At 43.4% G+C, this 25,275-nt stretch overlaps 1 protein-coding gene across 1 annotated transcript; it reads left to right on the forward strand.

The window, feature by feature from the left end:
• The first annotated feature begins 1,167 nt into the window (after window positions 1–1,167).
• kif11 (kinesin family member 11) lies at window positions 1,168–24,991 on the forward strand. The gene is made up of 27 exons (XM_083650464.1): window positions 1,168–1,300; window positions 1,552–1,638; window positions 2,489–2,600; window positions 3,080–3,177; window positions 3,619–3,697; window positions 4,291–4,476; window positions 4,575–4,699; window positions 4,827–4,917; window positions 5,594–5,739; window positions 6,890–6,986; window positions 9,336–9,431; window positions 9,587–9,675; window positions 10,405–10,492; window positions 12,242–12,315; window positions 12,823–12,937; window positions 13,324–13,395; window positions 13,794–13,929; window positions 14,539–14,711; window positions 16,057–16,182; window positions 16,738–16,893; window positions 17,836–17,975; window positions 18,825–18,985; window positions 19,384–19,502; window positions 22,028–22,250; window positions 22,722–22,882; window positions 24,512–24,613; window positions 24,889–24,991. The coding sequence occupies exons 2-27, from the start codon at window positions 1,568–1,570 to the stop codon at window positions 24,943–24,945; spliced, it is 3,093 nt and encodes a 1,030-aa protein (XP_083506590.1). The 5' UTR covers window positions 1,168–1,300; window positions 1,552–1,567; the 3' UTR covers window positions 24,946–24,991.
• The last annotated feature ends 284 nt before the right edge of the window (window positions 24,992–25,275 follow it).

The raw sequence follows: 25,275 nt of genomic DNA on the forward strand, positions 1-25,275 counted from the left end.
AAACAATGCTTTTCAAAATGTGCACATTCAATGGGATTAGCACGATGATCTGAGCTAACATCAAACTAATGATCAAATCTACTGTCTGTAACTGGGCATTACAATGGACACAACTGTGCAATTCTCTGTAGTCAAGGGTAATGAAACAGTTGAGCATTTAGTGATGCACAAGGAAAACATGAATAGGCTGCTTCATATTGAACTTGCTCCTGAAACCTGGCACCTCTTATCCTTCACAAGTGCATCACATTGGATTGAAGGACTTCTCAGTGAAATTGTTACACTTTGCAAAGTGGGCCGGATTGGACCCTTTAGGTGTGTGTGCGTGTGTGTGTGTGTGTGTGTGTGTGTGTGTGTGTGTGTGTGCGTGTGCGTGTGTGTGTGTGTGTGTGTGTGTGTGTGCGCGTGTGTACTTTTAACCGTAGATTTACTGTGATTGTGGTGCACATATGCGCTCACCACAATGAGAGGGGGATAATGTATCTGGATGAGAGTTTGTGTTATTGCGTTTGAATGATTTTTTAAAATTGATATTATAATGTTAAAGCACATTCAACATTTTTATTCGAAAATATAGGCTAGTTAAAAACACTGGAATGCTCTGTAATAAGATGTTAGGCCATCCTTGTGAGTTGCTTTGTATGATCATACATGGAAATATTGCTAGCTGCTACTTACAATTGTATTCTAAATTTGATACAGTAGGCCTACAACTAATACAGAAAGCAGTCAAAAAACAATGTCGCCACCTAGTGTAAGAATTAAGAATTATGGACTTTCCGCCATGTTGTAGCCTATGGTGCATTCAAGTACTCTTCGGATTATTATCGTACTAGGCCTACTATTATTTTAGTAGGCTACAAGTCATTCTTCAGACGTTTGTGTGTTCACGTGCTTTGCTTGCGATATCAGAATGATCGAAATCAGAAAACCAAATCATCTCGCCATCATATTATATGACGACAGGTCGGCAACTCTTGTACCAACATTTTTGGCTGATTTCCGAGTTGTTGTTCCGACTTGAGCGGCCGTTCACGTGAATTTTCCAGAATTTCCCCTGTCTATCTCGTTTTTTTACGACAACTTCGAGAGCACATGAACGCAGCATGCCCCATGTTGTTACTCCCGTGATGCTTCACGCCTCCAGTTTAAAAAGCCTTCAGAGTTTGTTAATCGCAGACAGAACACAGCTGTGCTTTGGAACGACGCTGCCACTGCTTACTACTGATCTGTGTGTGGTTTAACCATAGCAAAAATAACTCGCAAAAAAGAAGCGAAAGCAAGGTGAAGCGTTATTTTGGTAAGTAGCTAAAAGTTGTTAACCATTTCTCTCGGATCAGAGCCGTGTATTATAACGCTAGTAGTCTCGGATTAGCCGCGACACGCAAATGGTTGTAAGGGAGAATCCATTTGCGTGTCGCGGCTAGTCTCGGATTATGAAAGATGATGTGGCTAGCTAGAGTTAGCTAAGAGATGCTATCGATAGCACCTTACCGCAAGGCTCAAGCTCAACACTGTTCCGTCTACTTGCTTACTTGTTTAACGCTACAGGAAGGCAACTTCAACGATGGCGTCGAACATCGTTAGCGCTAAACGAGACGAGAAGGGCAGCAACATCCAGGTCTACGTGAGATGCAGGTAATTTAACGTTAACATGGATGGTGAGAGAAACACACTGAACATGGCATGTTTGTTTGTTGTTGACCTGCTGGGGCTAGGTTTCCTGTATGCCGCTGACTGTCCACAGCTCCACACACACTGTCTGCACCGATCATAGATCCCCATCTGAAATAACACTTGGTGGTGGATTAAGAAACGTAGTGAAGTCCTCTGGTTTCTAGGTACTCACTGGGAACAGGAAACAAAGCCATGGAAAACGGATCATGTTAATAGCTCTAGCTGAAAGGCAACAGACCACACACTTGACATGTAAAGAGCCTTTATGGCCACTAAGCCCCTTTAAATTGATTTTAGATGACCGTGGACTTTGTGTATACAGCTCAAGAGTTTAGTATTTTCTCACTGGAGGTTTTCACTCTGGAGCTAACTTTAGTTAACCTGACGCTGCCAGATGGATGTAAGTTCGTTCACAAATTTGTGGAACAATGCCGCCCCCATCTGGCGGAGTCAGGCTAAACTTTAGTAGTAGGCCTATCTGTTTTCCAGTGTATGACCTTTAACTTGCACCAACTCCTGTGATTGCATTAATGTAAACTTGGGCTTATGACCACTGCTACAGACAGTTATTGTTTGATATTTGCTGCAGATTTAAATTACATACTGGGACATTAACACCAGCCATAATGCTGCTGCTACACCTTTTGGCTATGTTAAATATTAATTTACTCTCATACCTAGTACAATTTTGAAATCTGTCGACTTTTCGGGTTGCACAAGATGCTGTGAGCTGTGGACAAATGAGTTGGCTTCCTGACATCAGAAAATCAAACCAATCAGATTGAGTCTGTCTCCTGCGTCTTGTTTCCAGACCCTTTAACAGCACCGAGCGCAAGAGCCCCGCCATCATGGACTGCGACTCAAGAAGAGGGGAGGTGTCGGTAAAGGAGAAAACGACACAGAAGACGTACCAATTTGATATGGTAAGAGGACGCAGATCTGTCGCAGTCCCGGTTTAAAGGATACTAAGTTAACCTAAAAATGAAAATTCAGTCATCTACTCACCCCCATGCCGATGGAAGGACGGATCAATTTTTTTTCGAGTCCAGAAAACATTTGTGGTGTTTTAACACCATTGCAGACTTCTCCTAAACCAGTGGTTCTCAAAGTGGGGCCCGGGGCACCCCAAGAGGTCCTTGAGGGCGTTCTAGGGGATCCCCAGCAAAAAGGGGTTAATTATTTTCACTATAATTCCATCCATAAGTAACGACAGAATGTAGGACTGTTTTGGTCATGGGTTTCATACACTTTCTCTAATGAAACCACTAAAAGCAGAAATCTTAGCAGATTAAGGTGGGGGCGGGGGGGGGGTGGGCTGTAAGGTGTTTTGGAGATAAAAATGGCAAGACGTTAAACGAGAACTTGTTTGCTGTCCACTTTTCCTTCTGCACCGTGTCTCCAGGTCTTTGGTCCAGCAGCCAAGCAGATCGAGGTCTATAGGAGTGTCGTCTGCCCGATCCTGGATGAAGTCATCCTTGGCTACAACTGTACCATTTTTGCGTAAGCGGTCCAATTGCTGTCGGGGTCATGGTTCTAGTACAGGATGCGGTGCTTAAACTGCTGTCCTTCAGTAGCTTCATCACAATATAAAAATCATTCATTCTTCTGAACAGTATGGCGCCACTTATTGATTGTATTTTAGATAGGAATCTAGCTTGGTTCTGTTATTTAAATCATATTTTCTGTAGAGGAAACACTAACTCTTTGTTCTATGTGAGGTCTTTTTTATTGATGAATCACCCAACTAACATGTTTTTTTTTTTGTTTCTTTTGCTTGTGGTTCTTATTCAGTAATCAGTACAGGAATATTTTTTCGGTTTGTTTTCTGTGTTCAACGGAGCAATTAAAGCTCATTTCTTCTGTTGAATTCATTGTTGGTCCTTCTGCGTACGGGCGTTGGCTGAATGTCTTATGTAAACTAAACTGTGCCTTCTTCTCCAGCTATGGGCAGACTGGTACAGGGAAGACCTTCACCATGGAGGGCGAGAGGAGTCCGGATGAACAGTTTACCTGGGAAGAGGTACCTTCATACACAATCCATTTAAAATAAGTGTATATATTTATGTATATGATGATGTGTGTTTATTTAATTTTAGTCTTAAATGTGACAGGTGTCTTATTTTAACATCAATTAACCACTTGAATCTTTGTGTACTTGCCTTAACCCATTGATACCTGATGCAGCATTTGCGTGTATATCCCCCAGTTGTGTGTATCCCTTTAAGACCGCGTCATACGCGGTTCGCGGTCTTAAAGGGATACACACACAAATGCTGCATCAGGGATCATTGGGTTAAACCAAAAATACAACAACAAGGAAACTGTTATTTCACATGTAATTTGGAGCTTTGTTCCAATTCCACTACTTTAACTACATCATTTTTAACTAAATAATTTCAATCTGACGTTTGCTTACCTGATCTGAATCATGACAGGCCAAAATGATTTTCAAATTGTTTCTAGCTATTGAGAGTAGCTTAATTTTTAAGTGAAAACGTTGAATTAACTTTGAGATGCCCAAAATGCTACACACGGTCCTTAACTCTCCCATTAATCTCTACTAGGATTTCCCGCCTTTCTTTGTTCTTGCTCACTGGTGCTTTTGTGTGTCAGGACCCTCTGGCCGGCATCATTCCCCGAACCCTCCACCAGATTTTTGAGAAGCTGTCTGAGAACTCCATGGAGTTCTCGATCAAGGTCTCCCTGCTGGAGATCTACAACGAGGAGCTGTTCGACCTGCTCAGCACAGGCGAGGGCATCGGCGCGCGGCTGCAGCTGTTCGACGACCCGCGCAACAAGGTGACCGCCAACAAAGTGACCGCCAACAAAGTGTTGGAGGAGCAGGGGGGAAACTGCTGTCCTTACTGTTGTCTAGTCCTAACTGTTGTGTCTTTCAGCGCGCCGTGGTGGTCAAGGGTCTGGAGGAGGTGACTGTCCACAACAAGGATGAGGTCTACCAGCTCCTGGAAAGAGGAGCAGCCAAGAGGAAGACTGCATCCACACTCATGAATGCTTATTCCAGGTACCTGATGCAGCAGCCATTCATTCATTCATTTGGGAAATACACTTGGAAAACGTAGACAAAATAATCTGATGTAGAGGCGACTCTTTTGGTTTGTTCATAGTTTCACTTTTTTTGTGTTGTGCAGTCGCTCCCATTCAGTGTTCTCCATCACTATACACATGAAAGAGATCACTGTGGATGGAGAGGAGCTAGTGAAGATTGGAAAGCTCAACCTGGTAATAATCCCTTTCGATAAGTTTTCCAAATGTCTCTTGAACAATTAGTGCAGTAGTATTTAAAGCAACTACGAGCAAGCTTTTTGATTGTTATTAAGCAGTCTAAATGTAATATTAATGCCTCACATCGTACCTGTAATAGTAAATGAGACCAATGCCGAGTGAATGATTGATGATTATAGTCTTGTGTGCGGGCCGGGCAGATCGGGACGAACAAAATGGTTTGCGGCAGCCACAATTTTTTTTTTTTTTTTTTTTTTTAAATTAAAAACATTACTTCCAAACAAACTGTTAGAATATCACAAGAGATGTTCGAGAGTAGAAAGCCCCTTGAAGTAGCGAGGAAGGCTGTTTTGGGTCTGTTGCTACGGCCGTAAACCGTTTCGCTTTGCCTAGTGACGGTTTACAGCTGCCGAAAACCGTTTAGTTTCACTTCCGCATCTATCTGTGATGGAGAGAGACCATGAGAGACTCAAAACAACAAGATAGCACTTGCTGTTTCACTCTGCTTTGGTCTCATCTGCTGTTACAGGTAAGATGTGAGGCATCACTATTACATTTGGACTGTTTCATAACAAGCAAAAATCTTGCTCCTAGTTGCATTAAGTAGATGCATTTTTGAAAATATGAACCTACAACAGTTTGTTGAACTGAAGCAATGTAAACCTCCCTCCAGGTGGATCTTGCTGGCAGTGAGAACATCGGGCGTTCGGGTGCGGTGGACAAGCGTGCTCGAGAGGCGGGAAACATCAACCAATCCCTGCTGACGCTGGGCAGAGTGATCACCGCCCTCGTGGAGAAGAGGCCGCACATCCCCTACAGGTAGACTTCACTCCTCTTCTGTGCGCTTTTATGGCAGTTGGCATCCTTGATGTTCCATTACTGCCTCCTGGATTCATCCATCCACTGTTTCCCTACATTCTGTCCTTCTGGTCCTCAACTCGGGTCTCAGAGAGACCGTGGATCACCACAGTAAGTTAAGGCTGGCTCACACTGCAGGAGTTTTTTTTTTTATGATTTATACCCCGATTTATTGGTCGGTCCCGATGTTGGCGCAGATTATCTGGTAATGTGAGCGGTTTGCAGATCCAATCTTAACCCTCCAGATCTGCTCACAGCCTCATCGCCTCAGTCCCGATCATATCAAACATGTTTGATATTTAGGACTGAAAATCGGCGCGAATAAAGTGCGTCATCCTGCTGCGTGCGACTCCCGCACACGCCGTGACCAGTCAACAACAATGCCCAACCATTTCTTTGCCCAGACTCGCTTTTGCCCCAAACGCACAGAAAGCCTTAATTGACACGCCTCATTTGATGCCCGTCAATTATTATTACCGGTAATTAAAATAGTCCTACCTGTCTATCAGGCAGCGCTTTGGTCGCTGCTGGAACCTCATTTGACGGTCCAAAATCGAAACCGGTTCGGAGTACGGGCGTCAACGCAGTTTGTTTCTGTCCATTGCTCCAGGATAATCTTAATTATATCCATTAGTGTGTGGTGCTCCAGTATTTTCAAATCTTGTAGTGTGTGCGTGTTTGAGACTATAGAGCAGAAGATCTGTGACGATTCTCCTTATGCGTCTGACGCAGCCAGATTTAAAAATCGGCTAGGAATTTCAAACTCCTGTAGTCTGAGCCAACTTTAGTCGTTACGGTTGTGGTGTTTTGACATTTCTGGGCTTCTCCTGTCCTGCTGTAATTGTATTAGTTTGTCAGTAGATGTCTGATGAATGAAACGACAAGGAAAGACCATTTAGAATTGTTCCTGCTTCACATTCAGTCCGCCTCTCTACAGAGATGACATGACCAGTTAATGTTGTTGATTAATTCACACAGCAAGGTCTGATTATCACTGACAGGCTTTTTATGTTGTGTCAGTTGAATAGAGCATGCAGATTAAACCAAAAATAGTAAATGTCCCAATCATTCATACGATTGTGTGAATATTTAATGTGTGTGTTGCCCACAGAGAGTCCAAGCTGACCAGAATTCTGCAAGACTCTCTGGGCGGACGCACCAAAACGTCCATCATCGCTACCGTGTCCCCATCCTCCAGCAACATGGAGGTACGCTCTGTTTCTGTGTGAAGATGTGCTGCACAATACCTCCTTTTTCACATCGATTCGTTCATTGTTACTATGAAAAGTGATTTAAAAAAACTGACATAATTACAAGTGTGGTGTTGGTGGCCGTGTCAACGGGAAGCGTTTTTTCAGCTGCCCCGCCTTTCTGCAATTCATTCTCTATGGTACGGACTAGGGATGTTCATCAATTATCGAAAATCGATAATTGATCGTTAACTCATTGAGTGCCAGCCACTTTTGGAGAACGGACGCTCCCAGTGCCAGAGTTTCAGAGCGTTTTCAGTGATTTCTCGAGGCCCACAGAATATTGTGTGATATTACTCTGTAAACACTGAACACACACAAAGAACGATGAGACTCTATTCTATCATCTGCAAAAAAAAGTTTATTGATCCCATTTTCCGTTCTTTAGTTATGAGCCGGAGAAGATAGCTTGATTCATCCAAAAACAGTAATTTTTTCCTAGAAGCTGAGATAATTGGCCTTTTGTGAAATTAAACATTCAAGCACATCACTGACTCTGAAGCTAATCTTTTCTAATGTAGTCACACCTCAAAAATAATTTCCTTCAATAAAACAGTTTAGGCCAGGGAATTTTGTTTGGCAGAATAATATTTTTAGCTGCAACCATATATATATGGTTATTTTAGCTGGCCCCTGCGTGCGTTGCTGGTTGCAGCTTCTTGCTGCTGGTGGGCATCGGATATTCTGGCTTGCGTTTGCCAACCCTGTCCTGCTGCCTGGGTCTGTCTGGGTGTTGTGTGGCTGTGTGCTGCTCTCCCCCCCCCCCCCCCCCCCCGCCCCGCCTCGCCTCGCCTCAACTGCACACTCCTCCCTGTATGGGAGGTGGCTCTCTGCTGAGTTTGCTCTGACTGCACTGTGAAGGGTGCGCGGCGACATCCAGCTTTTTCCGCGTGTGTTTGTCACCGGCTACTACTGTATGCTTCCAGTTGAGAATAATAACGATGATCATGCGAATGGGCTGTCGCAGCAGTGGAGGACCTCAATTGTGGGAGCAGATTGGCTGCTGCCTGTTGCAGGCACATCTAACGTTAAAACGCTTCATGCATATCGATGCATACGGATGCGATGTGATTTCCGTTTCCTCAATGACTTATTCTCTGTTTTTCTCTGCCTTTCTGTTAACCTGGAGAGCACTGTCGCCACCTAAGGGTTCTGTAAAATAGGTTATAGACCTCCAATAGCTATAATATTTGTACAGGAGAGGCAGAAGGCTTTGATCGACGCCCCACCGTCAAAAAACGCAATTGACGAACATGTCCGTCCTTGGCACTCTACGTTACTAATTGAAATGACGAACATGTCCGTCCATGGCATTCAATGAGTTAAGGAATTGATCCGATCATGTGGAATTTTGATTTATTATTATTTATTTCCCGGACTAGGTTTGGGTGGAATTCGTTCCTCCTCGCCCCACTCCATTGCACAGCCGACTAACGTGAAGTGGAGCTTCATATAGTCTCTAGTTTTCTGGCTGGGCACGGGCCTTTGTGCCAACAAAACTGTTTTAAACATGGGGAATTCACACCGGCATGCGCCGGGGACACAAACACCCAGCGGTCTGCGGACCTCAGTGAGGCTCAGGCCTGTTGATTTGACTCTTGTGCTGTCAGCCGATTGCCTTACATCATGTAACCTGACATGTAACATGTTTGTTTACCTGGCCACAGCGCTAGTGTCTGATATTCTTACTACACAGCGGCATCGCCATTATAGCTGGCCGAGAACGCGCAACGTTATTACCAGACCAGAGTAAAAAAAAATATATATATATTATTATTACGCGATCGATAATCGATAATTGCTCGTTAATTTTCCCGATTTTCGATTATGGAAATTGTTCAAAATGAACATCCCTAGTACGGACGCTCTACAAACATTCCTCTTCCCAGCACCGCGCCTGGGATTGGAAGTGCTCTCGACAGCTAGTGTTTTTTTGGGGGGCGGAGCGCTCTGGGTGCCTCAAGCAGAAAAAAGTGAAACTTATCGGGGGAGAGCGCTGCTCGTCAATGTCACTTTTCTCCACGGCAACAATAAGCACTCCTCCGCGTGCACTGTGTCTGTGCGCGTTCGAAGGGCTCCCAAAGCACCCCCGACCTGAAGAAAAAAGACAAATATGCTTCCTGCCGACACGGCCCCTCGCAGCAGTGCAACTTATCACTGCTGGGATCAGTTGATTTGCACAGTGATGACCCCATCATTTTACATGTAGGTAATCGTGACGGATGGACTTTTCATGATTTTAGAAAATGGGACAAATTATGCAAGTTCATTGTTTTGTCGTTTTCTATGGCTGTGCTCTGTGTGTAGGAGAGTCTGAGCACCCTGGATTATGCCAGCCGTGCAAAGAACATCATGAATAAGCCTGAAGTCAACCAGAAGATGACAAAGAGGACACTGATCAAGGTACCTGCCAGCCACAGCATCTAGGCTGCCGTTTTAAAATACAGCTTGCATGTGACGGCCTCATTCAAATTGAGCTTCATTCAAATTGAGCTTCATCATCTTATATAGCATCTTCAAATAAATGCTGACTGTAATTCTTTGTTTTTCCTCCCAAGGAATACACGGAGGAGATTGAGCGTTTGAAGCGCGACCTCGCCGCAGCTCGCGACAAGAACGGAGTTTACCTGTCCGCTGACAATTATGAGTAGGTCACATGACGGGAACACAGACACGGGAAGAGTTGGGGAAATAGAGTACCGCAGGAATGAGTCGGGAAGACGTTGATGTTCGCACTTCCGGTTCCTTGGATTTTGATAAAACGCCGAAAATAAGTTCTGAGGTTAACAAAAGTTTACGTAATGGCGAAACTTCGAGTTCAGCAAGAGAATCTTCACGAACGAGGACAATGTTTGACTTTTAAAGCGTTTTCTGAAACATTTTAATGCTGAACACAAAGTTTGCCGTTTCATTAACTTTTGTTAACCACAGACCTTGCAGACATTTCACTAGAATTCCCATACAAAATCCCATTGACTTTTAGAAGAAGGAACCAGGAAGTACAGGGACTGGGTCAGCCTACAAAAATGCATCATCCAGGGGTTCGTACAAACTCTTGAAAGTTTGGAAAATGTTTGATTTTAACAAGTTATGTTTTCAAGGTTCGGAATATGCTTGAATTTGTAGTGGACCGGATTGACTGACACGGGCTGAGAAATGAAAAGGGCCATTTCTCTGTTCATCTCTGCCCCACTCTTGTGTCATGGGCAACCATCTGCTCTCAGCGCTCTGAAAGTGCATTTTTACTGTTGCAAAGCTGTAGGAACACTGCGCATCCCTGCTGTACTCTATGCAGTATAGGATGAGATGTTGACCCATCATGTGGTGTTGCTTGAAGCTGTTGTGTAGAAACATCAGAGCTGTGTTTGTTTGTCAGGAGCATGTCTGGTCAGATCACCTCCCAGGAGGAGCAGATATCTGAATTAAATGAGAAGATTGCTGCCATGGAGGAGGAACTGAATAAGGTAGGTACCCGACCCACCGTTTCTGTCAAGCACCATTTCAGAAGACGCATTCATTTATTTAAAGTTCATTGAGACTGGAACCAAAACATGAGACTCAAAAATGAGTGATGTTTGGCGTTATCACATTTAGTTAATGACTATTTTCCATAGGTAAATGTTGTATAAAAGCCATAATAATCTTGGAAATGTTTTTTATTTATCTTTCCTGGGGGGTGGCTGTGGCTCAGGAGGTGGAGCAGGTCGTCCACTAATCGCTTTGGATAAAAGAGGTCCGTGTTCAATCCCCGGGCTCCTATAGTCCGCATTAGGGATGTTCATTTTGAAAAATTTCCATAATCGAAAATCGGGGAAAATTAACGATCAATTATCGATTATCGATCATATTAATATATATATATATTTTTTTTTACAAAATGAATGCCTATGGCAGAAAATCTGAAAGACGTGTTCTCCTCAATGAACTCTTTATTTCAATGTGTCTCCTCTCCAACACTCTGCTGTCCCCGGTGCATGCCGGTGTGAATTCCCCATGTTTAAAACAGTTTTGTTGGCACAAAGGCCCGTGCCCAGCCAGAAAACTAGAGACTATATGAAGCTCCACCTCATGTTAGTCGGCTGTGCAATGGAGTGGGGCGAGGAGGAACGAATTCCACCCAAACCTAGTCTTGTTTTTTTTTGTTTTTTTTAAATAACAAAATCGATAAGAATTCCACATGATCGATTCCATTCCTTAACGATCAATTATTGATTTTCGATAACTGATGAACATCCCTAGTCCGCATGTCAAAGTGTCCATGGGCGAGATGCTGAACCTCAAATTGCTCCCGATGGCTGCACAGCACTCTGCGTGGTATATACCACTTGTCTAGTCCAGAGGTTCTCAGATGTTTTTCAGCCAAGGACCCCTTACAAGATAGAAAATATACCGGGGACCCCCTCATTCTGATTTGTGATTTTGGGCTAAGCTTAATTGTTTCCACGGTAACGTGCTTGACTTTTAATTTGATAGGTTTGTTATTAGAATGTAATCCATGAACCATTTTAGATTTAAAGCATAAACTATTTTCGTTGAACTATGAAGATTTTGCAAAAAAAAATATATATATATATTTTTTTATTACATTACATTTACATTACGTCATTTAGCAGATGCTTTTGTTTTGTCCAAAGCGACTTACAATATCACAATTTGTCAACAGTCCAGAAAACCACTATGCAACACAATCAATGACAGCCAAGATATTTTGATAGACTAGCACCATGTAGGAAGTAGTTTGAGAAGGAATAAGTAACATGTAGCATTTTCTTTAAAAAAAAAAAAAAAACTTTTTTTTTTAACTTGAAAACTTTTTGCGGACCCCCTGGCAAAGTGCCATGGACCCCTGGGGGTCCGCGGACCCCCATTTGAGAACCACTGTTCTAGTCTACCGACCACTCAAAAGGGCTTTACAACATGTGCCTACATTCACCCATGGGAGCTACAGTGTGCAGCCTTTATTTGTTTATTTCACTGCAGTTTCTATTAGGTCCAGCACCAACTGGTTGGGATGTGCGTATCTTTTTTCACTGTTAACATTCACCCATGCACACACACGCATTCATACCCCCATCGGGAGCAATTTGGGGTTCAGGATCTTGCCCAAGGAGGACACTTCGACAACTGGAGGAGCTGGGGGACCAGAGCCACCGCCAGCCGGCGTATGTCGCGCCTCCGTGATCATCGCTCTCGCACTCCTTGTTTCTCCCCAGGTGAATGGGCTGTTTGTGGACAGTACGAGCAGACTGGAGCAGTATGCTGTGGACCTGGATGAGAAGCAGCAGCAGTGAGTCATTTTGTATGCAGTGGACAAACATAAGGCAACACAGTCTGACGGTTGCAAACACACCAGCTCCCAAAGTGCCGCCATCAATTAGATTCGATTAGACCACTCAGCGAGCCGGCGCTGAGCAGTCTAATCTTTTAACAAGGGCACCGAAAGGAAACGGTGCGCTTCAGCGTCTGGTGTGTTTCCACCGTAATGGATAAACGCCTCTTGGCACCTGGTGATGAAACCAGGGATGCAAAATAGTCACCTTTTTTGATCCCAAACGGGAATGATTGGGGGGGGGGGGGGATGTTGCTAACTTTGGTTGATGATGAACAGTGTTTACTGTGTTTTTCAAAGCGCTGTAATGGCGGTAATATGGTTTTAAAGATAATGAAAATTTGAAACGGTACGGTTAACTGATTATCGTTTTATCCCCACTGGGTGGTTTTGTCTGCCCTGGTATCTCACCTTCTTCACTCCCATTACTTTTCATCCCTGGAAACTAAATGAGACTTGTTTCAGGCTGGAGGTGACAAACGGAAACCTGCAGAAGACCAAAGAGAAGCTGAGTCAGGAGGAGTTCATCTCTTCTGAGCTGAGCTCCGCCCAGGAAACGCTGTACAACACCGCTGGCCAGGTGGGACACCACTCCACTACTGGGGATCCTGAGACTTATCCCTGCTTATTATCTGCTTATCTCCGATATGATTTGACATGTGATATGGGGGGGGGCTCCAGGATTCAATACAACCAGGATGTGATAAAGAAAAGTTCAGTGACAACAAAGTGACTGTGCAGAAATGGCTAACTGTGCGTGATGTGTATTTCTGAGACGCAAATAATTTGTCTAGTTAAGGCATCGGCTGCTAGAATGTAAACGGTAATTTAAAACGGTCGCTACAAAGTGACCATGTTGTTCATTTGGATGAAAAGGGATAGTGGCGATCAAGTGTCTAATTTAGTTACTTTACTTACTACAGCAGAATACATTTGGTAATATGACCTTTATTTTTATTTTTCTAGCTGCTGAGCACTGTGGACGTCAGCACCAGAGACGTCTCAGGTCTTCATGATAAACTGGACAGGAAGAAACAGGTGACCCCTGCTTTCTTTTAGCCTGAAATGTTGATGTATATATGCATGTATATAGATATGTGTGTGTGTGTGTGTGTGTGTGTGTGTATATGTATATATACACACAATATGTGTGTATATAGGTGTATATATATATATATATATATATATATATATATATATATATATATATATATATATATATATATATATATATATATATATATATATATGGTATAGGTGCACTAGTGCCTGGGAATAAGGAAAACGCAACTCGGTCCTCATGCCATTTGACGATCAAGTCTTAAAACACTTTTGACTCTACAGGACATTGTGATTTCATGTTTGAGTGACTTTGGACAAATGTCTCATCAGTACTGGGAGAAAGTGTTTGAAGTGTCATTTAATGTAACCTTTAGCTGGAGCAGCAGAACGTGCACGTCAAACAGAGTTTTGCTGAGCAAATGGACGGCGCGTTCAGCTGCATGCAGCGCTCCATCCAGCAGCATGGAGCTAAGCAGAACAGCATGCTCAGCCACTACTCTGAGGCCATCGGTAAGACTACAAACATGTCTGCTAACAAAGCAGCTGGAAGGCGCTCATGTCATTCAACTTTAGTGTTTAAAAACTGGACCACTTGTGCAGTGGGCAGAGTCTGTAGCTGAAAGTTTGAAATATTTACAGACCAAAGAGGAGGAGATAAAGAAATTGTGAGATGCGTTCACAAACTTTCTTTGAAGGGTTTCTTTCCAAAATTATATATTGGGAAAACATTGATTGGTAAAAGTCAAAATAAAAAGATGTGAATGAATTCAATTAATCGTGAGGTTTTTCTTAGTGATAAGTGTCAAATTTTCTACGGAAACTACTTTCATTTCAAACTGCTATAAAATCTTTTATTCATAACCCCAAATTTTGACCAATACAATTCGAATTTTAGAAGCTCTTTTATTTTAGATTTTCTAAATCAAATTTGCTTTCTAAACATTTGATGCTGATCAGAATAGCAGCCACTTTGAAAGCAGAAAATGTTGATGGGACTGCCTTTTGTAGAGCCTGATCTTCGATTCCAGGAATGGAAATTTATTTCTTGGCTCTTATCTATGATTTGATCTTCCATCTAATTTCTTTGTTTTGCGCCCTCTTACTCTTTGCATTCCACAGGGGGAATGCTCGAGGTGAACGAGGTGGCACTGAGCGGAGCTCTGTCCACTGTGGAGACATGTGTGGGCGGACTCAAGCAGAAAGTGGCTGACAGTGTGGCTCGCTGCAGGGACAAAGTCCAGCAGCAGGAGGCGCTGTGTCAACAGACCAAGGACAGCATGCTGCAGCTGCTGGTGAGGAGCCGGCCATATTCTGGCAGCTTTTACAGATGAGGAGGCATCTCGTGCACTTGATTCCTAGGAATCGAGTTCCTAGGCTGCCTCGCCTGCCCTGCAGCTCACATACACAGCTCGGCGAGCCTAGGAATCGAGCGCGAGATGCCTAGTATACTGTGTATATATAATATATACCCCCAATAACAAGCCCACATCACCAAATGGAAATATTAGTCTAACCCTAGATGTATCAGGTTTTGACTCTAAAGTAGATAGTCTGCTCGTAAAGCCCGGAATGCACTGAACGCATTAATGGGCGCTCCTATAGCACACTACAGGTACAAGACACCAAATACCAACAGCACAGAACAAGCAGTGTGCTGTGAAATATGTTTGGGGGAGCATGAGACAGGTGGGACCACTTGAAAGCGGCTGCACAGAGAAACAGGCAAAGAGAGAGGGAGAGAGACAGCTTTGGTCGCTGCTGGGTCCTCATTTGAAACGCGTTGGGAGTCGGGGGCGGCCGTCAAGGCAGTGAGTTTGACGCGCCTCATAACATTTCTCGTGTGTGTTCGACCGTTTAAAACAACCAGGTGTGCGTCTTCAAAATGTGAGCGTCGGATGCTTAAGTGCTTTCGGGGCTTAACGGTCTGGATTCCCAACATGTACAGTACACTAGAGTGAAATAAGACCTTTTTAAAAGTTTTTCTGAAAATGAATGGATGTCCATGAAAATACTTGTATTAGTATTTTATATTAGAATGCAACCAAGTTCCTCTGTATGCTTCAGCTCCCAGTGATGGAGATTTTTAAGTTCAAAATGATTTTTACCGGGAATTATTGAATTGACAAGATTGAGTGAAAAGAAACAAACCCTTGTGTCTTAATTGGACCAATGTCATGTCTTACCCCAAAACATGCAAATTGGTAATGTTTAGGGGTGCACCGATCGATCGGCAAGCAATCTGTATCGGCCGATTTTGACCTCAACTATGCGATCGGCTGATTGCAGATATTTATTTACAAAATAAAAAATATATTTTTTAAATAAAATAAAAAGCCCTATCACTAATCAGGCTTTCCAACGATATAAAATACAATGTCAATTGGTATTATTAAAGGGGAGAAATAATCGACCGAAATAACGTTTCCAAACTTTTTTTGAGGAGTTTATATATCGGTGATCGGTCGATGATCGGTTGGGCAGATATTTCCCATAGGTGATCGGTGGCAAAAAAACGTGATCGGTGCACCCCTAGTAATGTTCATAGGAAGCATCTTGAATTCGATGTCCAAATGAGTTCAAAACAGTCAAACACTGACTGGCAGCCTGATTTAATTGATAATATTCGTGTGTGTGTAGGAGGAGCACAATCGGGACATGGGGGAGATTGTGGTGTCCCAGACTCTGATGGGTCTGTCTGCTGTGAAGGAGCTGAGCCAAACTCTGAGGGCCTCAGTGGAGAAGCAGCAAGCGCTCGTCCACCAGGTTGGTCCCTTCACTTTGACTTGACTCTGTCTTCCCCCCCCCCACGGCCCATCAAAGTCAACTCTGCTCAGCGATGAGAAACTTTGACACCTGTGTCCTCTCAGGCCACATCCTTCTCCTGTACTTACACATTGTCGTGATGTGTGTGTGTGGGGGGGGACAAGTCATCTCCTATAAATCCACTCCGCTCCTTCTCAAGCGCTGTCTTGACAAAAAGGAGTTGAAGTTGTGTGTAGAAAAAATGTACTGTACCACGAAACACGATTTCAGACGGCAGCCCGTCTTTATTGTCACACGAACACACTACAACACATGCATGCGGCCACAACACACACTCATGCTGACTGTGGCCGGTGAAATATGTCCTCTGCATTTGGCTTGTCCTTTCCTCCAGGGGGCAGGCCAGAGCAGTGGTCGCTATTTCTATTTACCAATGAATTTTCACATACGACTGCATAATTGGTTCTTGTATTGCATGCAACTGTTTTCCCAAATGGATAGGTAGTGTTTTTGAAAATGATGAAACGCTACTTAAAAAGTGTCCCCGTCGCTCAGGTGGAGGCGATGAAGGAGATGGGAGTGTTTTTCGGTCGCCTGGTTCATGACCTGGGGGGTCTGAGGAAGGCCTCCATCCACGGACTGGGCGCATTGCAGGCCGAACATGACCTCCTGGCGGGAAAGATCCGACAGTTCGAGGAGATGCAACAGGCGGTAAGAAACTGCCGACATGTCGAGTTGGAAGCCCTAATTAATGTCTTGGTGCATCTGTGTTACTTCCTGCCTGCTGCTGTGAGAAAAAGGCCTATTTGCAATTTGTTGATATTTCAACTGTTGAATGGGTCTCCTGCATGGACTTGCGCAGCTGAGCTTCTGGTTTATAGCTCACCTGATCCAGAGGATTTGATCTCTTACAGCCCCTGAATCACATGCACGATAGGGGGGGGGGGGGGGGGGGGGGGGGCGCGGTGGCGCAGTCGCCTCACAGCAAGAATGTCCTGGGTTCGATTCCTGCCTGGGGCGCTCAGGGTGTGTCCCCATTTCCTAGTACCTACTGCCCAGGTGGGCTCCTCAAAAGGGCCTTTCTGTGTGGAGTTTACATGTTCTCCCTGTGCTCCCCCGGGGTTTCCTCCAGATAGGACCCCCCCCCCCCCCCCCCCACTAAAAAAATATGCCAAAAGAAATCGCATGCTGCCTAATAATGCCGAGAATATGTACTCGTTAACAGTGAGTCAGAATGCATTGGGTAACTTTGCAACGAGACAGAATTCTGTGCGTTATGGAACACATTTGTACCAGCGGTCAATAACAATGCCTAGTATGCAACAAAAAACTGAAGACAAACGCCAAGTAACTTGAAATTGATTATTAGAATTATTTGTTGTTTATTCTTTTCTTTTATGGTTTATTTTAGACCTATGGTTATGCATATGTATGTTTTGATTTTGTATTGCTAAGCATGGCTTGTGCGTATGTGTGTTTTTGGTGATTGACGTCATGTTTTTTGTTGTTAAAAAAAAAAAAAAAAAAACACTATCATATTTCACCCCACCTAAATATGGTACAGTCCCTTACTGTCTTACTGTTCAGGATATGAAGGAGATGATGCAGTGTCTGTCTGCATATCGTATGGTCCCTTACTGTCTTACTGTTCAGGATATGAAGGAGATGATGCAGTGTCTGCAGAACCAGATGGAGCTGCTGGCCTTGAAATCCCAGAAGGGGACAGCTGACCTGCACTCATCCACCAAGGCCCTGCAGAAACCTCTACAGGCCATTGAGCACGACATCATCACGTAAGTCCAACACGACCCAGTCCCTCCAGCAGAATTAATGCAAATTCAACCAATCTCTGCAAAACAGTGCTTCCTCCAGGAGGGGGGGACGTGTGTCGCACAACGACACCTGCTGGAGAATTGCACGGACTTACTTTTCTATAACAGTATGTGCTTTGCAGCATTTGTTTCTCTATAAGAGTAATTTATTTAATGTAATGTATTTGTTTGTAGCATCTGTAACTTTGTGCTGCTTTTCATGGCCAGGTCTGCTAAAAACAAAATGTTATTTCATTTATACTTTCGCAACGTTACTCTCCTAGAACATTTGCATATATCCACACTACCATTCAAAAGGTTTGACACCATATTTTTCTTATATATTGTTTTACCATTTAGAATGTAGTTAAGACATCAAAACTATAAAATTACACAAATGGAATTGTGCTGTGACAGCAAATTAAAGCTAGCTTATATTCTTTAAAGTAGCTGCCCTGACTTCATGCAGCAGTGTCCAGGATTTAGCAGGGGCCACCGCTGATATATATATATATTCCCTCTATTATAGAGGAAACCCTGCAATATTTGCCGGCGCTCGCAATTTTTCAAAATTCACTTTGTGCCTGTGACTTTGGTGCCTGGACAAGTGAAAGATAATTTGACTTTTCCGAAGGGGCAAATGCCTCAAAAAGTTAATGTCGAGCCATGCAATAAGATGACCGATAAAGAATGCTTGCCTGAAATAAAACCCTAATGGCTTGATTCAAAATGATTGGTTGACGCTGTATTATTGCACTCCCTTGTTCCTCTGTGCAGTTGAAAGTGTAAAAATAACTGATACCAACTGTTGTTCCCCTGTCCCGCCGCCAGGCGGTGCAGCAGCTTGGAGCAGCCAGGCGCTGCCCAGGCTGAGCAACTCTGCTCCTCCCCGGCCTCCCTGGCCTCCTCTCTCCGTCTGAATGCTGAGCAGAGTCAGGACATGCTCACCCAGATCACACAACACAGCTCCACCCTCCACAGCTCCCTCTCTGGTGACTAATCACTACTCCACTACTGTTACTACACTGCCAATATTAATTTCTATGTACCTTTTCAAAAAGGGTAATGTTTTTCAAGGGAGTAAATGGACAATAAAATAAACAAACGGTAAAAAACTATTTGAGGAAATGTATGTGCAGATTTTGTTAATTCCAAAGTCCAGTTGCTCTGCTGGTGGCAACTGTCAGATCATGTCGGAGAAGCCCTGGTTTATCCATTCTGCATTTCCTACATGGTTAATTGGATGTGAGCGGGCTCCTTCCTGTCTGTCACTGATCTGAAAAGATGAAACAAAAATCTTTTTTTAAATTGAATGTAGCAGTTTGTACATGAACGGTTTACATTAAAGCTGCAGTGTTGCTAACTTGCCTGTCTGTGTTTGACCCTCCAGGTCTGGTGGAGCGGGACCTGCAGTGGAGCTCCAGGGCCAGGGAGCAGGCGGAGACTCGAGCCCAGCACCAGCTCACCTTGCTGGGAGAGAACTCCGCCGAGGCTCATGCCCTGCAGCAGGTAACCGGCTGGACCGGAGGAAGCTTACCGACATCTATTCTGTCTGTCCTCATTCTGTTTTTGGTTTGGCAGAAGTAAATTCCAACGCAAGTACGGAAAAGTATTAGAAATTAATTTGATCGTTTCCCGTTCTTGAATGAAAAAATGTGTTTCAGGTCCGACACACAATTCTAGCTTTTTACTATGTTGTTGTAGCCACTTTGAGTCCACAGTAGAATAATGTTCAGATAGAGGGATGCTCTTATTACCCAGCCGCTTGCATTATTTCAATTATCCACCAAAATCAAATCTAGTCAAGAACATACTGTAGATTGTGTCTGGAAAAAATGTCATTCTAAAATGGAAAGCGTGTAGGCGCCCTTCCTCACATCTCAGATATCTGTCGCTCTGAGCAACAATCTTCATCTATATGACCTAGTTAGTAGGGGCAAATGTCTATCCGCATAAATCCTATTGGACACCAGATAAAATCTTCAAAGCAAATCAAGATATGGAATGAGTATGACATCCTCCCCCAGCCCTGATTTCCCCCCCCAATTGTACTTGGCCATTTTCCCCCTGCCATCCCCTGGGGTGTGTAGTGTATAATACAGTACATGCTTTGAATTCCTTTAGTTTTAGCTATGCAGTGTTCTAAGCAGACTGGATGGCATGCAGCAGATGATAGAGTGCTCATCCATAAGAGACTGGACTTGGACTTGTGACCAAAATGTTGAGACTTGACTTGGACTTGCCCCTCAAAGACGTGAGATTTGACTTGGACTTCAGCTCAAAGTAGAGCCCGATACTGGATTTTTGGGGCCGATACCGATATTGGGGATTAAAAAATTCCAATACCGATATATCGGCCGTTATTCTTAGATTTTATATAATACACATTATAAAACGGCTCTCTCAAATCAAGCAATCTGATTGGTTCACAGCCATTGTATAATTCCAGTAACCGAGTTCAATAACCCATGGCCATGGGTTATTGGTTGCCATGGCAACTCTCTTACTAAGAGAGTAATAATAAGGCTTACCTCAAATGACAACGTAGAAAAAAAAAATGGCGGAGACAGCTGTCAGATCCTTGTGAATCGATCTTCGCTTATAACTTTACTAATACTTCGCAGAAAATGATGTTTTGTACAAGAATAGATGCGGGCTAATGTCTTCTTTGCAAAAGAAAGGCTGTTAACCCCGCATTTAACCCCGTAACGTTAGTTGGTGTCGGGCTTTGCAGAAAGCATTCAGCTTCTCAGCAAGCGCTGAGAATGCAACGCTGCGCTGAGCTGCCTGTCGGGGTTTCCAGAAAGCTCTCAGCTACTCAGCAAGCGCCAGGATTGGCCAATGTCAACTTCAGTCTCCAGAACGATCCAATCAAATCACCCGCATGTTCTTGCGGTCCCGCCTTACAGTAGTGTTTCAACTGACTCTATCAGAATGACATGCCAGTCGGAGTCGGACTTATAGTATTATTATTATTATTATATTATCATACTTGGAAACCGTTTTATAAAAGCAATATAGCACTCGAGCTGCGTGTGTTGTGGAATATATCCCCCTGATCAGCTGTTATCCCACGAGGCTGCATATATTTGGCACAACACACTGGCTCTCATGCTATATTGCTTAATTATATTACACACATTTTTTGCAATAGTCCCTCAAATACAAAACACGACAAAGATTTGACTTGAGATATGTAATGTGGGCACCATATTTTACAGTGTAACAAACTTTATTGTCCAAAATGACTGAAACTGTCAACTTCACTGGGAATTTAATAATTATAAATTACCAGACATACAAAAACACAAATTGAACAAATATATATAACTTTTGAGAAAAATAATAAAATATACACATGCTGTCTATAACTTTCAAAAATACTAATATCTGCTATATGGCAAACATATCGGCCGATACCGATATATCTGCTATTGGCCGACTGATATATCGGTCAGGCTCTAGCTCAAAGACTTGAAACTTGACTTGGACTTGCAAAAAATGACTTGTGAGTATCTCTGCCGTGAACTCACATCTGGAGTTCAAGCTTTGCACAGTAACTTCAGTCGGTGGAAGTACTTCCCAGACAACTCATTCAGCCAATCAGCGTCACCAAATCCAGTCCTTCAGCCAATCGGCATCAGGTCTAAATCCAAATACACTCAGAAGAACGCCGAAAACGTATTTTCCGGCGAGAAACTCCGCTTTTGCATACTCCTGTTTAATTGTTAGTATTGAGTCTATTTCTGCAATAACTGCTCTTATGGCTTTGTAAACTCGACGAACATTGATGTTACCGCTTGAGCCGGGGAGCCATGGAGGCAGCTGTTACTGTTCCTGATTGGCCGGTTACGATGTCAACTACAAGGCAGTTCCCTGGTTGGCCCGGACACTTGTATTTTCTGAAAACACCCGCCCCGGGCTGGAGGCTAGACGGAACCGCAGAGAAACGGCAAATGGAATGTGGAATGTGAGTTCCGGTTTTAACCAGGCTTCTGTGTGTAACCTCACCTCGGTGTGTGTTGTCCGTGCAGAGGTTTGAGCAGTGCTGCAGTACCTCACTGCAGGCAGCAGGGGAGCAGCTGTCCGGGGGGGAGAAGGAGGTGACCCAGGCTCTGCTGGCCCTGCAGCAACAGAGCGCTCTGGACCGGGACATCCTGGACCAGCAGGGGGCAGCGCTGCACAGTCAGGTGGAGAGCAGCAGCCGCACTGTTCACTGCTTCCTGCAGGAAGAGCTGCAGGAGGACACCCCCACTGGTAAAGTAGCTTTTCCTTTTTCCTCCTAGCAATTTGTATCTTCATAGGTTTTTGTGTGTACTGCTTCTTATAATGCTACATCTAAAGATTATTTTTGATTTGATGTTTTCCAATTAATCGTTTATGTTGGCCCATAAAATTTCAAAATAAAGGCAATTGTCCATCACAAGTCAATTCCAAAGTGAATCTTCAAATTTCTTCCTTAGTCTGACCAGCAGCCAAAAAAAAGTATTCATTCATGAGAAAGGAAAATAAGTAAATGTTGCCATTTTGTGAAGCTACCCAGCAAATGTTTGGTATTATCATCTCTAAATTCACCGTTCGAACGTTCTCAGTTTTTTGTTTTTGAATAATGAGTGAACTAAAGTGAGTTGAAGTGTGATCTGAACTTGTGCTAACCTGTGCTGCTCCTCTCCACCAGGTGACCTTGTGCTGTCCCAGTCACTAACCTGTGCTGCTCCTCTCCATCAGGTGCGACTCCTCAGAGGAAGCAGTTTGTGTTCCCCACACGCCTCCAGACCCCGCGGGGCCGAGAACAGCTGCTAGAGGACCTCGGGAGGAGGCAGGACGAGCTGCAGCCTCTGCAGCAAGAGGAGGAAGAGGAGGACAAGAACCTGTCCCACCCTGAACCTGTAGGTTTACTGGCTTCATCACTAAGTTTACAAACCCCTCACTGGCCATTTCTGCTCCAACTTGCTCTCTGTGCTTCCCTTTTGCAGAAGCCTTCATCCTGCTTCCATTTAGACTCCGTTCTCAGTCTCTAAATCAGTGGTTGTCAAACCTTTTCACGCCAAGGACCCCTAAACTGACACCAATTAGACCACGGAACCCCATTTATTAGGAATTTGTCCTTGGGTCATTTTCTGGGTTTTAAAAAGCTCTCTCCATGTTACAAAGTGATTCTCTGTCTCCACCAGTTTGTTTCACTACGGAGGTCAGTGTGGGGAGAGCGTTATTTCTGCTGATGTGTGTCCTTGGCAAAATGTAACGGGGTGTAGACATGGGTCGGTTTGAAAAATTTGAAACGGGTTTGATATTCCCCAAAAAAACTTATCAAACCGGTATATCGAATTTTACATTTTTTTTTTTGTGTACCCCATAAATGACTGTAATGGTGCAGTTGGTGGCGATAATGCACCTCTAAGCTGGTATGCCAACCAGCACTAACACTGAATTAAAATAAGCACAACCATTTAACTAACAACACAGTTTTTATTTCTCATAACTAGTCAGCTGAACTTTTCTTCAAACATCAACATAATAAACAAAATAAGACTTTTGCATTCTAGTGCAACTTGAGAAGAGGCTAATACGAAAAATAGTGCAATCAGAATGGATTGGCACATTTTTTTTATTACGTTTTTTGTTTTTTTCGGTTCACACGTGATCAAACCGTTTGGGCTCGTACACCGAACCGGTCAAACCGGAAATCGACACATGCCTAACAGGGTGGAGGTTTTGTTAGTGACTATACTTTCCGCTGTTCCAGCAACTATCTTGCATTTAGGAATCCCCAGATGATTGGTAGGCGGGGAGACCTCCACTTGTCTCAGTTTGGAGAGAGTGCAGTGTTATAATTGTAAACATGCTGTCTGTCAGTTTGGAGGGAGTGCAGTGTTATAATTGTAAACATGCTGTCTGTCAATTTGGAGAGAGTGCAGTGTTATAATTGTAAACATGCTGTCTGTCAGTTTGGAGAGAGTGCAGTGTTATAATTGTAAACATGCTGTCTGTCAATTTGGAGAGAGTGCAGTGTTATAATTGTAAACATGCTGTCTGTCAGTTTGGAGAGAGTGCAGTGTTATAATTGTAAACATGATGTCTGTCAGTTTGGAGAGAGTGCAGTGTTATAATTGTAAACATGCTGTCTGTCAGTTTGGAGAGAGTGCAGTGTTATAATTGTAAACATGCTGTCTGTCAGTTTGGAGAGAGTGCAGTGTTATAATTGTAAACATGCTGTCTGTCAGTTTGGATGGAGTGCAGTGTTATAATTGTAAACATGCTGTCTGTCAGTTTGGAGAGAGTGCAGTGTTATAATTGTAAACATGCTGTCTGTCAGTTTGGAGAGAGTGCAGTGTTATAATTGTAAACATGCTGTCTGTCAGTTTGGAGAGAGTGCAGTGTTATAATTGTAAACATGCTGTCTGTCAGTTTGGAGAGAGTGCAGTGTTATAATTGTAAACATGCTGTCTGTCAGTTTGGATGGAGTGCAGTGTTATAATTGTAAACATGCTGTCTGTCGTCGTGTCCATCTTGTGCAGGACTCTCTGGAGGAGGAGCCTGCTGATGACACTCTGGCCACAGAACACGTGGAGAACGAGCCCCTCATGATCAACGAGAACAGCAGGGTGCCGTTCTTCAAGGTGAGACAAACGGCAGAAGGTTCAGTTGAAAGTGGGAACTCCAGATTGATGTATCGACTGTGGAAGATGAGTTTTTACAGCGAGTAAAGGGAGGTTGAGAAGGAAGTCCGCTTTTCGGCGGGGAAGCACTCGCTGTATTTCAATGGCATAAAATGCCTTCAAAATCAGTTTAGAAGTTTTTATGACTGAATTGAGGCTTTCAGCTGTACATGTTTCTTGTGTCATGTAATAGCCTATAATTGTTGTCTTTTCCCCCCCTCTTTTCTTTTCCTCAGAAAAAGACAAACAAGAACAAGTCTGCCAAACTGCCGCTCCGACCACAGAACTACTAGTTTTAATTTTGTATTCTTTTATTCTTATTTTTTTATTCTCCCTTTTATGTAATTTTTTCTTTTAAAATCATTTTTAGGCTGTGTAATGTTGTCTTAAGTGTTTAATACTGTTTTAGCATGTTATATTTTTCTGTTATATTTTTAAATAAAATTCAAGACTTTCATGTACTCGTGTTTGTGGATTTTATCGATTCTTGTAGTGAATTAAGATCTAAATGGTTATGGAAACCTCTTTTAACCAATGAAATTCCAACTCTGATGTCAGAGTTAAGCTTTTGGATATTAAATGGATAGATGGATACTTTATTGATCACCTGGGGGAAATTCGGG

This window comes from Poromitra crassiceps (genome assembly GCF_964638095.1).
Source record: "Poromitra crassiceps genome assembly, chromosome: 14".
Lineage (NCBI taxonomy): Eukaryota > Metazoa > Chordata > Actinopteri > Beryciformes > Melamphaidae > Poromitra > Poromitra crassiceps.

Bases quoted from the DNA above. Each gene is read 5' to 3' on its own strand.
- kif11 (XM_083650464.1), top strand. From the start codon at position 1,568: ATGGCGTCGAACATCGTTAGCGCTAAACGAGACGAGAAGGGCAGCAAC. The intron at 4,918-5,593 runs GTAATAATCCCT...ACCTCCCTCCAG, and splicing joins AGATTGGAAAGCTCAACCTG to GTGGATCTTGCTGGCAGTGA. The intron at 13,930-14,538 runs GTAAGACTACAA...TGCATTCCACAG, and splicing joins CCACTACTCTGAGGCCATCG to GGGGAATGCTCGAGGTGAAC.